Source organism: Myodes glareolus, chromosome 6 (genome assembly GCF_982192425.1).
Source record: "Myodes glareolus chromosome 6, mMyoGla1.1, whole genome shotgun sequence".
NCBI classification, from domain to species: domain Eukaryota; kingdom Metazoa; phylum Chordata; class Mammalia; order Rodentia; family Cricetidae; genus Myodes; species Myodes glareolus.
In genome coordinates this window covers 116,822,380-116,838,559 of record NC_142031.1, presented here as the reverse complement: position 1 = coordinate 116,838,559, position 16,180 = coordinate 116,822,380, and the positions used below count along the sequence as shown (strand labels likewise).

Below are 16,180 nucleotides of genomic sequence, written 5' to 3'. Positions count from 1 at the left end.
ACAAAGAAGATGTATTCTGATATCTGAGTGGATTCTTCCTGTAGTAGCTAATAAAGTACAAAGGAAGCATGTGCCCAGGGTCCATGAGGACATGCTCTGAGTCATAGAATCTTCTATGTGTTAATCTACCATTAGTGGGTGGCCTAATAGCTAAGTGGAGCAACACCAGCAAGTGCAATGAGGCTAAGATGGAAGCCCAGAGTTCTACAGCTATAACTGGGAGGGATTCTGGTGTTACGTTCATTCATGATACAAACACTGTAAGGATACAGACACTGGCTGCAATTAGCACAGGGAAGGGTCAGAACCCATCCTAACTGCCCCAAACACACAACTTTTTCCACTGTGGCAAAGGCCAATGGACACATGGTATACACAGTGCTAGCTTGCTAACATTAATAATGTGTCATACACAGCTCTGGGATCCAACTCAAATGGACAAGTTATATTCACCCTTTGAAACAAGACTTCACCAGGTCATCTTTGACAATCACCACCAGAGTTATATAATCATATACCAAAAAGGGGTAAAAGAACCCCAAAAGCACCATTTTTCAAAGCTACCCAAGTGTTGGAACTACAATGAAGAGCCTTTAAAAAGAGATATCTGGCATTTCTAGTATTTTCAACTAGTACAACGATTAAAAAGAGATGGCCTAATTCTGCAGTTACCTAACTAGGAATGCAGAGACAGTGGAACTGAAGCACACTGGACCTCATCCATGTCCCACCCTAATTCTGTACCAGTGTTTGGTTAAAAGGAGCAATCCACCAAATGCTGCCACATCATAAGAAAAAGTAAAAAGCCATAGTTGATGCCTAGGATATGCAATGCTACCACAAGTATGGAAATCTGAAGGAATATAACTAGAGGTTCATCTACAGAAGGCCACCACTACTGCTGTAGTGTGATGGTGCTGTAGGCCGTCACAACTGTGAGACAAGTTGTGGAGAAGTGAAGGGGCTGTTTCAGGATTCACACAGGAGACAACTCAAAAGTGAATTAACCAGCCTTCTTCTGTGCAGGAAGTCACAATATAAACACTCTGGTACAAATTTCAGCCAGATACTAGGTTTTTCCATAATTATTAGCTCTAACAAGTGAAAAACACCACTGGCCTCTTAAAGGAGAGCTAAGAGGGCTGAGGGTGGGTGAAGCATCTCTAGTATACCCGCATGTAATTTCCTAAAGTTAGGTTCTTAATACAGTCAGGGGTTAGGTCTGAAAGGAAATGCAGCCTGGAACAGGTTGTGAGATCAACCATTTTATTGCTGAATTTATCACTAATACGTGCACATCTGTAGCAGCAGAGTCATCTACTGACAGGACACACAAAGTGAAATGGAACACTGCATGAGCAGACCCCACATCTGAAGAGGGGCAGCGCCAGTACCAGGCAGGCTCCCTCTGCCTGGCCTCACCTGTTCCTTAGACATGTGCTACTGTTGTAGGGAGGACTTTGTATCCATCTGCTTTGGAAAATTAGAAGGCTGTCTTTCCCCCAGAAGCTGAGGAATCGTACACTGTCACTTCTCTGCCTGCAACATGACTAGACTGGCCTCAAGAAGGGTAAGGAGCCCACAGGCAGGCTGGGCCCAGAGGAAATGACCTTCATTGACCTTCACACCTCAACATCTCCACAGTACTTTGTCTCTATTTCTTGAGCTGATGGGTAACTGCAGGCAGGAAGGGCACAGTCCTAGTTCTTCATTAGGGACATCTCTGGGGTCAAGTGGGTGGAAGCTACACAGGAGCCCAGCACTGTCTGGAATTCAGATGTACAGGACAGCCACACTCTCTAGTTGTACCACTGAGTAAATGACTGGAGGGAAGGCTTTCTAAGCCAGGACTAAGGAAACAATGGCTCATTTACCAATGTGAATATTAGCAAATGCCAGAAAAACCACCTAACGCCAACTTCTTTCAGCCAGGGACCAGGAAACCTATAGGAGGCAAGGCCCTTCCACTTCAGTACCTTCTTGGCTGGGTGAATCCCTTGGATGCTTTTGATCCCTGGAGAAATAGCCTGGTACATGTGGGGCCCCACAGGCAGGTGCTGGGGCTGCTGAGGACCCCCCTTGGTCAGCGTCACCTTGCGAGTAGGTTGCTGTCTCATGTCCGGAGGCTGGGGAAGCCGCTGGGGCTGGCTCTCTGTGTGAGAAAAGCCATCGCTCTCTCCTCCCTGCTGAAATCAACAAGATAGCAAGAGGATCAGTGTCTGCTCACCATTCTGGCCATGCACTGGCACCCACGCGACTGCTGACCAAGGCAGAACCTTTCAGATATAAATAATACCAAACCTGCCTTTTCCCTGGAGCCAGTAGGGAAACTTCTCATTGGGCAGTGGTTAAGGTTTTAAATACAGCATTTTTGAAATTTAAAACATAAGTTTTCTATTAATGAATATATCTATTTAAATGAGCTGCAACGAACACAGGTACTGCTTAATTTGTACTAGTTAAATTGTAAAACTACTTCATTTTTTATTGCCAAGAACACTTTTGTTGAAAACTGATAGTGTATACAGGTAGTTGTCTTAAAACTTTGTAGATGCTGCTCAAACCCACCACAATGGGGAAGCTGCCTGGCTCCAGTGTCTGTTGCAGGAGACTCCCATCTGAGGATATATACCACCAGCAGGTTTCATAATGAGTGAATGCCAGAGAAGTAGCATATGTATTGGGCTAAGAGCTTTGGAAACATTCACAACCTGTTTTCCTCCTACTCTCAATCTCAATTGCTCCTGACTATAAGGACCATGAGGAATGCCTGTGAGGCATGCCCACATCAAGCTGGCATCAGAGTCTACTGTACTACCAAGCAGCAGCATAAAGACAGCCTGTGGGTAAGACCCATGGGCAATCTACAGTTTTCAGCACATTTCAAAGAATGACTGGTGGGTGGGACAGAAAGAACAGATGAAAAGAATTCTGGACCTTGAGAAGCAGCACTAAACTTGTACTCCTCCTGACCTGAAGAGGCATATATCAGGTGGTGGTTGACAACCTTCCCACACAGGCTGCACAGTCATAAAAGTAATGGGTGGTGACTTAGCAAACGATTTTAAAAGAGGTACATGTCTATATCTATCTCCAATTCCCACTCTGCTGTAGGTGGATTGCAGTTTATCCCCACCAAAGCCAAGCTGAAGTTTAACTGTCAGTGCAGTTGCAAGAAAGGCCATGAAGCCCTCTCTCAGAGGTGTTTTGGTCAAATGGGCTGCACCCTTATGAACTGATTAATGTGATTCTGTGAGAATGGATTAGATAAGCCACTAGCTATCAAAAAGCACCTGGTTTCTTATATCCTCCTCTCTTCTGCAAGCAGCTGTCTGACTTTCCTCATCAGAATTTGGATTCTGGTACCATGTTCTAAAATTTCCCAGCCTGGAGAATCAAGAACCAAAATTAACCTCTTTTCTACATCCAGCATCTGTTATTTTGTTATAACCAAGACTTAGGAAACCTCCAAATTTATCTTTTAGAAACCACCTAATGGACAAACAGGCTTTCAAGGAAAAGTAACTAATGTGGTGTGTGAAGTCCTTCTGCATATGTGTTGCATTTATTGGTTAATGAATAAAGAGAAGCTGCTTTGGATTGTGATAGGGCAGAATACAGCTAGGCGGAGAAAACTAAACTGAATGCTGGGAGAAAGAAGGCGGAGTCAAGTGAGACACCATGTAGCCACCAGAAGGGAAAGACAGGAGCTGTCAGCTGGAACCTTGTCAGTAGGCCACAAACCTTGTGGCAAAATATAAATAATGGAAATGGGTTAATTCTAGATGTAAGAGCTTAATATGCTTAAGCTTAATATGCTTAAGTGATTGGCCGAGCAGTGACTTAAATAATATAGTTTCTATGTGATTATTTCAGAAGTCTGGGCAGCCGGGAAACAAACAAGAGGCCTCCTACAACAGTAATATAATTATAACCCAAGAAAAAATAAGCTTAAAACTGTTACAAGGAGACAGAGCTCACTGCAGTATGCAGAAACTGCCAAGTCTGCTCTCTCCAAAACTTCACAGACTTGCTAAACAACAATTTGGGGGCAATGGAATCAACACTGAAACAGGTGACAGAGTACTGCTTTCCAGGACTGCATGTGTGTGCACTGCTGCCTTTCTTTCCTCAACTCACGAGCCCACAAGCTTCTAGGGCTGTGGTCCTGTCTGAAGGCTGAAAAAGTCAGAGTCCAGACACTTTCCTCAGTGTGCCTGTAGGCTGGGGGAGAAAGTTGACCTGAAGGGCTGCGCTAAGCTAAGCAGTACCCGTCTAGCACTAAGGAAGTCATGCTAGAACTAATAATTAAAAAGAAGAGAAAACATGTAAAGTAGATACATAATACATCAGAATTTAGGGATTCAAATACTACAGTTATAACAAAAAAAAGGGGGGAAAAACCCAAGATCAAGTTGAAACTTTAAGAGAAACCAGTCCCACTTCCAAACAAAGCAGGAAAAAAGAGACAATGAAGCTCATACTCAAGAGTGGGAACAGAGAAGCCTCTTCTCCATCAGTACCAAACGCTGCTCTGAGAACAAACTCCACACTCCTTTGATTACCCTAAACAAGAAAAATGGGCAAAAGACAAATGTTTCAAACTGGAAAACAGAGGGACCATAATGATGTCCCCAAGTAGTGAAAGGAATATATGAACATGATGCCATCGTATCAATCAACTTACATGAAATGCGCCAACTGTACAAAACACATACAGATCAGACAGTGATGACTAGAGCGCCAAGGAGCAAGGATGTGCAGTTAATGAAAAGACACTTCTTACAAAGAAAGACTCCCCGTCCTCCCAGGGGATTTTACCACAGAGCTAAAGTAAAATTGTTCTTCAGTCTCCTTCAGGTAAAAAAGGGGGATGGGAGGCCCATGTTCTGGTTCATTCTCCAAGTCACAAAACTTGGACTTGGAGAATACTAACACAATACTAATACTAAACACAAAGCCACCAACATCACAAAGAAAAGATACCAAGACACCTACTAAAGAACATCCCTCAGAAACATACACATGAACAAATAAAATATCTTCAAGATATTAGCTGACAGAAAAAGCATCTCATACTATGGCTAAGTATAATTTAACTTTTTAATAACTAGTGAACCATAACATGATCCAGCTGAGGACAGCTAGGCCCCAGCCTGAGGGGCACCACAGTCTACTCCTTCCCCTGCCCCAGTGAGGGCAGGCAGGTAATTTAAAACATTTTACCATGGAAATTCTTCAGTATGTACAAAAAGAGATAGTCCAATCACTTCTTAAATATTATAAAATGTAAGCATCTCCTTCTGTGGTTCAGGCTGGCCTGAAACCTTGTGGTGATCCTCCTATGTCAGCCTTCCCACTGCTAAGCTTATACTTGCTGTCAACTAGATTGTTCTAATTAAGTTATCATAATGCTGTGCTTTAACTTTTTATGAAACTCATTCTAAGCACTAAAGGCTTAAATAGAAACAATCTATTTCCTTTTGAAAAAAAGAAAAAAATCATTTTTTCCCAATTGAGAAAACAAATACTGTATTTGTCCAATGAAAAGCTATTTTTTTTTTTTACTCTGGATTAACACTAGAAAATGATCACTGGGTATGCTAACAGACCATCTTCAGGAACACATTTCTATATCCATAGTAATACACATAAACAAACCCGAATGAGAAACAAGTCAAACTAAATCGACCCTACATTGGTAAGCTTTCTGTGGCCCGTACAACCAGTTCTAGCACTGAAAATAGAACTGTAATTAGTCTGAAGTTACACAAAGTTTAAAATACTTCAAATAGGCATCTTAGAAATCTGCTGCTGAGATGTAAGCAAGCCAGTGTCCTCGAGTGATGGCAGACTACATTCCTATGCAGAAGCAAGTCCTCAGGACAAGCAGTCTCCTAGGCATCATGGGGCATGTTGTGACTTCTGGCACAACAGTTTCTCTAAAGCAGATAAGGGGAAGAAAGTGTGCCCATGTAGAAACATACTGCTGAATTGCTCTAAAATGATTGCCCTTTAATGAATACAATAAAAATATCTCCTTAGACTAGTATTTGGTTTTTAAAATACCTATCTGAATTAAGTAAGCCCAGGGAATACTTTTTATCAGCTTAATCTTACAAAAAAAATGAGGTTTGTGGCCATCAATATTAGCAGGACAAATTTATTTATAACAAATGGTTTAAATGTACAGATAAAAATGCTCACTGATACTGTCAGAGCTTCTTGCAATTTGACAGATCAAATCTTATTTTCATTCTTCAAAGCCCATGAAGAAGCGGTATCACTGAGTTGCATTCACTAGCAGGCAAATTGATTAATCCCTCTCCATAGAACCTCAGCCCTTGATTATACCTATCAGGCATTAAGCAGCATTATTCTGGAGTGACAACACTTGACAAATTCCCCAATCATTTTCCTCTGCCTTTGTGGCCCTGCTAGCTTGTATTAACCCTGATGAAAAATTAATTTTCCTTATCTTCTTCTAAACCCCAAAATCCAAATCCGCCAAACTGGCAACTCTTTCTGTAAAGGTATTATAAAAACCTTTAAAAGATTAATTGCATGTCTTCAGGTGACATTAAATTAATTTCTGTACTCATGACAGACATTTGATACTCAGCACTGAAAGGACAGATAACATTGTCAGGACACACAGAAGGACAGTGGCATGGTGTCCCGGGGCAGCCTCTTATGAATTCGCCTTCTGATAAGGCCACACTTCACTGTCACCAGCAATGTAGATGACGATGCAGCCACAGCCCTTGTCGCACAGGTTTTGATTAAGGACAACAATACAAGCCTATCCCAGCAATCTCTGGGAGGCTTGTTCAGAACAGCACAATAAATGATATGCAAGCTATGTGAAGTTTCCAAGCACAAATATGTGTAGAGCTCTATTTTCTCTCTGTAGACTGCTGGACTACAGGAGAGACAGGGCAGAAACAAGCCAGCCCTAACCTCCTTGCCCCAGGTGCTGTGTGGGGTGTTACATTTGCAGCTCTCCCCACCCCCGTCATCAGGCATGCTTACACACCAGCAAGCAAGCACACTGGGAACAGAAATCTGGAATATTACTTCAGGTAATGGGTCCAGAGGGCAACTACAAACCAAATCTGAAAGGCCAAAGCCACCTGACTAGCCAAACCTAACTACTGAACTTCACTTCATGAGGGGCGTGAATGTGTCCCACTTTACCATATGAGAACCTGTCAGTTATTTGTTTAAGTGCTGACCCATGTAATAATCTTCCATTCTGAGACTAGTTATGTATGAAGAAAGCTTTAAAGAGAAGAATTAGCTTGTCTTTAGAGGAAATCAAAACCAAAAACACCACCAAGCCTTGAACATCTGAGGAGAAACAAGGTCCAGGGGCAGCTGGCACAAACTCAGCAGGTGAAAATGCAAATGTACCAGAAGTAAGGCTCTGGCTCTTTTCAATACTGAGGCTGCTCAGGCAGTGGGGCTGTGAGCTGGTTTTTTTCAGCTCAGAGGTGAGGCTGCAGGGACCTCCCCCAGGCAGCTCTGCCCCTGCAGGTGCCTTTTCAGTACAACCCTGTTACCTGCTGCCCACACATGTCAACAACCATCTCCCTGGAACTCTATCCATGGTCCTGTCCTTTATACCTGCAAAGACTACGGTCCCAGTCAATTCTACCTCGGCCTTTACCTCCTTCCACCTGAGCCACCTATACTGCCATACTGCCTACAAAGCTAGCTTCTCCAGAACCAGGCAGGGCAGAGCTGTGTCCCTTAAATAACAATTTCAAACTAGCAAATGTGACAAATTTATTACTTCAAAGTTCAAAACAGAAGGCTGACAAGATGGTTCTGTGGGTAGGGGTGTATGATGCCAAGCCTGATGACCTCAATTCTATGCCTGGGAACCACATGATGGAAAGAGCCAATTCCCACAAGTCTTCTGACGTGGCACAACCTATCACCAGAATAAATAATTATGAGCATTTTTAAAGCTCAAAAGCAGCAAACAGACCTTACAACACAATCCTATTCTGCAAACCAAATGAAAAAGGGATTTGGCAGGGAAGCAGAAGGTGGCTGAAAGGATTAACAGTAAAGATCAGTGTTATCCCAGACCCTGCTCCTGTTTTGCTCATTTCCTGGTATTACCGACAAGTCTAGGGAACAACTGCCCTGATCATTCTCAGACACCCAGAGAGATACTGTGTTCACTTCACTTCTGCTCTGAAACAAGAAACCCAACTATGTAGACATTTTTAGCTTCATATTTAAGTTCCTTAAGTATTTTTAATATCCTTTATTCTGGCTGGTTTTATGTGTCAACTTGACACAAGTTAGAGCCTCAGCTGAGGAAATGAGGCTCTCCTTGAGATCCAGCAGTAAAGCATTTCCTCATTTAGTGATCAATGTGGAGAGGGCCCAGCTCATTGTATGTGGTACCATCCTGGGATGATGGTCCTGGATTCTATAAGAAAGTAGACTAAGCAAGTCATGGGAGGCAAGTCAGTATGCAGGACCCCTCCATGACCTCTGCATTAGCTTCAGCTTCCGGGGTCCTGCCCTATTTGAGTTCCTGTCCTGACTTCCGAACAGCAATGCTGAAGTGCAAGCCAAATAAACCCTTTCCTCCCTAACTTGACTTTTGGTCATGGTGTTTCGTTGTAGCAATGGAAACCTTACCTAAGACACCCTTGAAACTGTCCTAGGATCTAGTGACAAATACGGAACAGAAGGCAGACAGCCCTTCAAGAAGCAGCAGGGGCCAGGAGCTGGAGCTAGAGCTCTAGAAGAAGGGAAGCTCTGGGTGGCAAGCAGGGCAGAGCACATGCAGCAACATCAGCAGAACCCACAACAGCAAGTACTTGAGAAATATAGAGGCTTGAGACATGGTGTCTCCAGACAACAAGAAAGGGTGTGGCAAATTCTACATCAGCCTGTAACCATGGAGAGGTGTTTAACTCTCTGTCAGACTGGTACTTTCCAAAGTGACAAACATTTGAGGGATAAAATGAACGTTTCTGTTCATCTCAACCCTAATACTTAGGTGATTAGTTATGTCTTATATCCTCTTGTGTATAATGTTTAAAATAGAACTCAACCCCAAATCTGTAAAAACAAACAGCAACCAGTTTTATATTTTTCTAGTTTTTTTTTTCCCCTTAAGCCAGCAAAACAGAATGAGAACATCAGCTCACCAGAACTTTCAAGTGGCTCTCACTGCTCTACAAATTAAGACCCAAACAGCCTATGCAGGACCCATCTCCAAACTCACCTACTCTCTGTACTCAACCCAGTGTCCTTCCTTCAGCTAGACACTGCCACAATTACACATACCCCACCCTCCCCACATACATACCTAGAAGACTCACTCCTTTACCCTGCTTTCTTCTCCACTCAGAAGCCACTTATTCAGGTCTCCCTGTTATGTTATTCATCCCACTTCACTTCTGCTTGTGATGTGGGATTCCCCTCTGTATGCTGTTAATAGGTTTTACAACCACTGGTTAATAAAACAATCTGCTTTGTCCTATAGCAGGGCAGAATATAGTCAGGCTGGAAGAGATATAATGAGAGAGCAGGTAGAGTCAGACAGACACCAAACAGAACCTTACCGGTAGGCCACAACCATGTGACAATACACAGATTAATAGAAAAGGGTAAATTTAAGATGTAAGAGCTTGCCAGAAATATGCATAAGCTAATAGGTCAAACAGTATTGCAATCACTACAGTTTTCAGTGTTATTATTTTGAGTCTGGAAGACCAAGAAACGAACAAGCAGCCTCTGACAGCATGCTTGTACCTACTATTACGCAAAGGGTCCACAGAGTGCTCAGTTCACTGTAAAGCTCCACAAAGGCAGGCCTGCTTCTGTGACAACAGAGACTACAGCTGCTCTGTAGACTCGCTGACACCATTACCATACTTCCTCCCTGAGTAACTGAGAAAGCCAGAAGGCCTCACCAATACACACGAACACCAGAATCCAGAAACCTTTCCACAAAATCAAGTCCCAAATAGCCTTTCCTCCCATCAGGTGTCCTGTTTCCTGGCTAGTACCACAGGGGCATGTCTTGGCCAGTCCCTTGAGCTCCTTCCCAACTACAACTGACAGAAATAACGTGGGGAGACCAGCTACAGGAAAGACTTGGGAAACATTAGCTCACCCAAGTCATCAAAGCTAAGCTCAGCAATACAGGCTAAGTCTGCACAGTTACACCAAGGACAGGCTATTTTCTGTAGGCAGCCTGCCAAACATAAACAACCTCAAACTTATCAGGAGGAAGCAAAAGATAAATTCAAATTACAGCATAAGCCACAAAATCACTGGTTTTGCCCTTTAAAATGCCAACAGCAAGAAACACAAGGGTCAAGGGACTGCTTAAGATTAAAAGAAGACCAGAAACCAAACATGTGAGCCTGGGTGAAAACCAGGTGAGGCTGATGTACGATAGTGTCTCTGGCCTAAGTCAACACACTCTGCCTCCAACCTTTTCATAAACTATCTGAGGAAGACAAAGTGATCAATGATGAACAGACATTAAAAGACAACTTATGCTGGAGAGGTTGTGGGGTAAAGGGAACACTCCTGCATTACTGATGGAAGTACACGCTGGTACAGCCCTTTTGGATGTCAGTATGATTTCTCAGAAAATTAGGAAACAACCTTCCTCAAGACCCAGTAATACCACTTTTGGGTATATATCCAAAGGATGCTCAATCATACCACAAGGACATATGATCAACTATGTTCAGAGCAGCATTGTTTGTCATAGCCAGAACCCGGGAACAACCTAAATGCCCCTCGATCGAAGAATGGATTAGAAAAATGTGGTACATTTACACAATGAAGTACTACACAACAGAAAAAAATAACGGCATCTGAAATTTTGCAGGCAAATGGATGGAGCTAGAAAACATCATTTTGAGTGAGGTAAAGCAAACACAGAAAGACAATTATCACATGGACTCACTCATAGGTGGTTTTTAAACATAAAGCAAAGAAAAACCAGCCTACAAACCATAATCCCAGAGAACCTAGACATCAATGAGGACCTAAGAGAGATATACATAGATCTAATCTCCATGGGAAGAAGAGAAAGACAAGATCTCCTGAGTAAACTGGGAGCATGGGGACTTTGGGAGAGGGTTGAAAGGGAGGGGAGAAGCAGGGAAGGGAGCAGAGAAAAATGTAGAGCTCAATAAAAATAAAAATTAAAAAAAAAAGACAAAGAGGCTGGGTGAAGTGGGGTAGCAAATGTAGTGAGATATAAGCACTTGGTGAAAGCGGTAAAGGGGCAAGGCCTCAGAACTTCTTTCACTGAAGGTGTAACAAAACAAACTTCATCCCATGGCCCACAAAGAGAGGGACCCACCCATGCACTGCCTCTCTAAAGGAAGCCTAGTAATGACAATAAGGATGGGGAAAGAGATGGACAAATTCACCCAATTTTCCAACGCAAGCACTCACAGGAAAACTGGGACCTTCCAAAAGCAGTATTCTGACATCCTTTAAACAAAATACAAAAGAGCTATAGCCAAACAGCAGGCTCTCCTGCTGGGGTCCTGCATTTCTCCCATTTCTCTGTGTGCCCATAGAACCAACAACTGTTTTCTTTATTTGCTGCCAAATTTCTAAAATTTTCATAAACTGGGTCAGGATAAAATCTGCCTGCTTTCCTGATACTAAATAGTTCTTTTTTTCTTCAACTAAAGGATGATGTTGTGATGTTACTGAGCAATGACCATAGCCTAAGAAATGCACTTCATTCTCATCCAACCTCTCATTTAATGATAGGCAAAGAAGGTCAATCAATTCAAGTCACTTAGGTCACTCAGAGGTGAACTGGATGCCATCTCTCATGAGCCAGAAGAGGCTGCGGGGCTTTTCCCCAGACATACACTTATTTTAATTGTTTGTTTCTGTGCTTAATAAGAAAGAACGATTGATGACTCCAGGAGTTCATAGTATATAAGCTTTTTATATTTTCTACCTTAGCTTTAATAATTAAACAGGCCAAGACGCAGAATTAAATCCAGCTTATGTCTGGACCTACTGCTTTGTTGTGTGGCACCAGGTGGGTCACATAACCTCCCTGAGACTCAGTTTACTTCCCTGTGAAATGAGAATGCCACTCTGCCTGCCTCATGGGCTGTGGGCATGCTCAACCCTGGACAAACAGTAGCCACTACAAATGCCAGCAAGGAGCACAGTCCTCTTCAGGGCCTCGTGAACCACCTCCATCTGCCAGCAGTTTTCTTTTAGAACTCCTCCCAGCATCCAGACTAAGCCCATTCATAGGTAGGAAATTCAGATTCAGAAGGAAAAAAAAAGATTGTTTTGTGTGACAGAAGCAGCCAAGATAGGCAACTACCCAAACATGGATTTTCTGCACCCAAAGCTGGAAAACTATGTGTCACAGGGTCACACAAGAAAGTTAGCTTGACCCTAGAGAAGGAGAGCTTCAAGCTCTGTGCCATAAGTTTCAGAGCAGCCAATGCCAGATACAATGCCAATGACAAGCCCTGTACAAAATGGACCATTTTGCTTCAGCCATCAAAAACTACACAAGAAACAGTATCAAAGAATCATTCTTACAAAATCTTTAGGAATGTTTCCTGCCACCACAATGCAATAGTTTTAATACAGAGGACCCAAATAGTTTTAATAAAGATGACCGACGTACAACAACTAGAAATTACTTAAGACAAATGGAAACAGGTCTTAAAGGTAACATAATTAAAGAAAAGACAAGCCTAGAACTTACTGTCTTAAACCCAGGTCTCCATCTTTAACAGAATCCAGTTTAAAAAAAAAAAATCCTAAGAAAGCCAGGTATGGTGGCTTTAATTCGAGTATCTGGTGGCACAGGCAAGAACACCATGAAAGCAAACTACATAGCAAGCTCAGGGCTGCATGAGACTGTCTCAAAGGACAAAACAAAACATGAAGATGATTTGATTTTTAAATGAGCTATGGAAGAGAAGAGACATCCACTGTGATTCACAGCAGTCTCGCAGGTCGTATGTCACTCAGAGAAGCCCGAAGAAGTTGAGGTATAAGGTGTAAGAAGTCCTGGTATGAGGTCTAAGAACAGCTGGCCACAGCAAAGCAGAGACAGTTCTTGAGCAGTACTGAGCACGGAGCCCATATTCTGGCTAGAGAATGACAACATAAGGGAGACACTACTAGACACTTTAGATTGAATTACATAAATTCTAGGTTGGACAACAGTAAAGGAGGTAGCTCTAAGGAAGCCTGTGCTCATTTCTGACATATAATAAATAAAATGTTCTCCAATGGCCAGCCCTAAAAAATACAAGTAACATTATACAGGCTGAGCAAATTGCAGTTATTTATTTAGGAAAACACACAAAAACTCAAACAGTGGTTCTTGACCTGTGGGTCCCAACCTTTTCATAGAGGTAGCCTAAGACTAAAAGAAAACACAGACAGATACATTACAATTCATAACAGTAGCAAAATTATAGTTATGAAGAAGCAACAAAAATAATTTTATGGTTGGGAGTCATCACAACATGAGGAACTATACTAAAGGGTTGCAGCACTGGAAGGTTGAGAAACACTGAACTGAAAAAGAGGTCATGAATTTGAAAGACAGCAAGTTAGGGGTACTACAAGGGAAGGTTTGAAAGGAGCAAAGGGAAGGGGGAAATGATATAACTATGTTAATCTTAAACAATGAAATGTATATATATATATATATATACATACACACACATATACTGAAACACACATACGTATGTACACATATTCACACACACACACACACACACACATCATACATGTATAGATAAAGATGTATCTTTCCAACAGAATATGTGGTGCATGTCTGCAATCCAAGAACGGAGGAAGCAGAGAATAGCAAGCTTGAGGCCACCCTGGGAAACAGTAAGAAACTATCTCAAAAAAAAAAAAAATCGAAAAGGAACACAGTACTAGGGTTATAAGTTTATATATTATACTTTTACCCTAGTGGAACTCAATAGCTCCTGGGAAAATAGAATTCAACAAACAATGAAATGTAATTCAAACAGTGAACTGAAAAACTAAAACATACAGCTAACATTCCACATAGATGTTGTGGCATCCAAAGGAAGTGGTGCTATTAGGAGGTGTGGCGTTGATGGAGAACGCAAGGCCTTGTCAGAGGAAACATGTCACTGTGGGGGCACGCTCTGAGGTCTCATATATGCAATAGCACACGCCTTTAATCCCAGCACTGGGGAGGCAGAGGCAGGCAGATCTCTGTGAGTGCAAGTACAGCCTGGTCTATAGAGCTAGTTCCAGGACAGGCTCCAAAGCTACAGAGAAACCCTGTCTTGAAAAACCAAAAGGAGAATAATAATAATAATAATAATAATAATAATAATAATATAAAAGTTTAAAAAAAAACTCAGCTCTTTCTCTAGCACTATGTCTACCTGAATGCTGCCTTGCTTCCCACCATGAGGATGATGGACTAAACCAGAACAGTGAGTCACCACAATTAAGTGCTTTCCTGTGGTCACAGCGCCTCTTCACAGCAATAGAAACCTTAACTAAGACAGGTGTCATGTTACAAGCTTGTCTTCCCCACACTCCCAGGTAGCCCAACTGTTCCGCCTGGCTCTGTGCAGACTTCTAACAAGATTCTTAGAGGTAGAGCATAAGCACAGGCCTGAGATTCCAGGAAGAGAAGAAGACAACTGTGACTGATGCCTAGCAGCAACTAAGGGCAATAATAAAATTAAAAGTCAATAAATGTTGTGGCACTTGACGCTGGAACATGTGACTGCTTACTTTTTGTACTGTCCTAATTAGGCACATGTTGCAATCAACCCACAATTATGTGTTCTCTTAAAAATAGTTTCTATCCACTGGGGTAAGGGCGGCATGGCATTAGGAAAACACAATTTACACAAGAGGAAAGTGAACCCCACCAGGTTAGCCAAAGTTGCCAACACGGAATTAGAAGAGCTGCTGTGCTGTGGAATAATCTTCTGTACACTGTGAATATTTGTCAATCAAACTGGGTTAATAAAAAGCTTACTGGCGAATATCCAGGCAAGGAAGTAAAGGCAGGGTGCCCAAACTAAGAATGCGGGGATGCATAAGAGCATAGTCAGAGGAGTCACTGGCATAGGAAGAGAAAGAAGATGGGCATGCCATACTGAGAAAAGGTACCAAGCCATGTGGCAAAGCATAGATAAGAAATGTGGGTTAATTTAAGGTAAGAATTAGCTAGTAACAAGACTGAACTATTGGCCAAGCATTTATATTCATATTCAGCCTCTGGGTTGATTATTTGGGAACTGGCAGTGGGGACAGGAAAACTCTACCAACACTGTTGGAAATGCTTGTCAGTACTTAAGAGTGAAAAAGACAAGTTAAAACCGGTTCCAAAGCACTTGACTGATGGCTATGAAAGTGGAAAAGTCCAAAGACTGTCTTTCCTATTTGTTGTTCAATTAGGCAACATGATTAGATACCTAACCTCTACTGCCAACCTTCAGGGGGCAGAGGGACTATACAGCTCTTTCTACTAGTGCGGAAAGTTCTTTTTCCATCAGTGGCCATCTTCTCTTGAGCTTTTAACTAAATGAGACAGACTAACTTCTCAAGTATTAAATAAGGCCCAAAGCTAAGAACAAACACGTAAACGTTTACTGTGCCAATGATCACAGCAGCTTTGTATGTTAAATGTGACAGTTCATCTGCTGATCAGCATCTGAATCACAAAAACATGAGGAAAACATTCAGATAAAACAGAATTATTGACACTGAATATTCTACATATGTAACTTTACACAGTATTATTCTATAGAAGTGTCCTTATACCATGTGGGAGAAATTCTGTTTTCTGTCTCCATGCACTCAGCTAAGGCACTTCACATTCTTCAGGGCATTGCTTTCCTTCATAGGTGGAGTTACAGGGTTTTTTTTTCCCCTTTCTTGTGTACAAATTTTGTGCCTTTAATCAATCTCTACAGTTAGTTTATTCTAAAATCTCGTGTTCACAGGGTTCCTGTTTTCCCAATTTACAATGGAAAATGTATATAAGTGTCATTGTCACAGAGCACAACAAACATATGGACAATGGCATCTGCTTTAGAAGTCACTGGAATTAATGCAACGGATATGGATTATGCACTGCAACAAAGCTCTCACAACTGGAAGAAGGCAAGCATCAGTACCC

At 42.1% G+C, this 16,180-nt stretch overlaps 1 protein-coding gene across 5 annotated transcripts in view; it reads right to left on the bottom strand.

Moving 5' to 3' along the window:
* Positions 1 to 16,180, bottom strand: part of Rbm33 (RNA binding motif protein 33) — a 106,301-nt gene that overhangs the window by 9,889 nt on the left and 80,232 nt on the right. For 3 of the 5 annotated variants that reach the window (XM_085691101.2, XM_048440186.3, XM_048440188.3), the window contains one exon: positions 1,977 to 2,186. In XM_085691101.2, the coding sequence (XP_085547227.2) occupies positions 1,977 to 2,186 (210 nt within the window). The remainder of the gene's footprint in view (positions 1 to 1,976; positions 2,187 to 16,180) is intronic. The other 2 variants (XM_048440187.3, XM_048440189.3) reach the window with 1 other exon arrangement.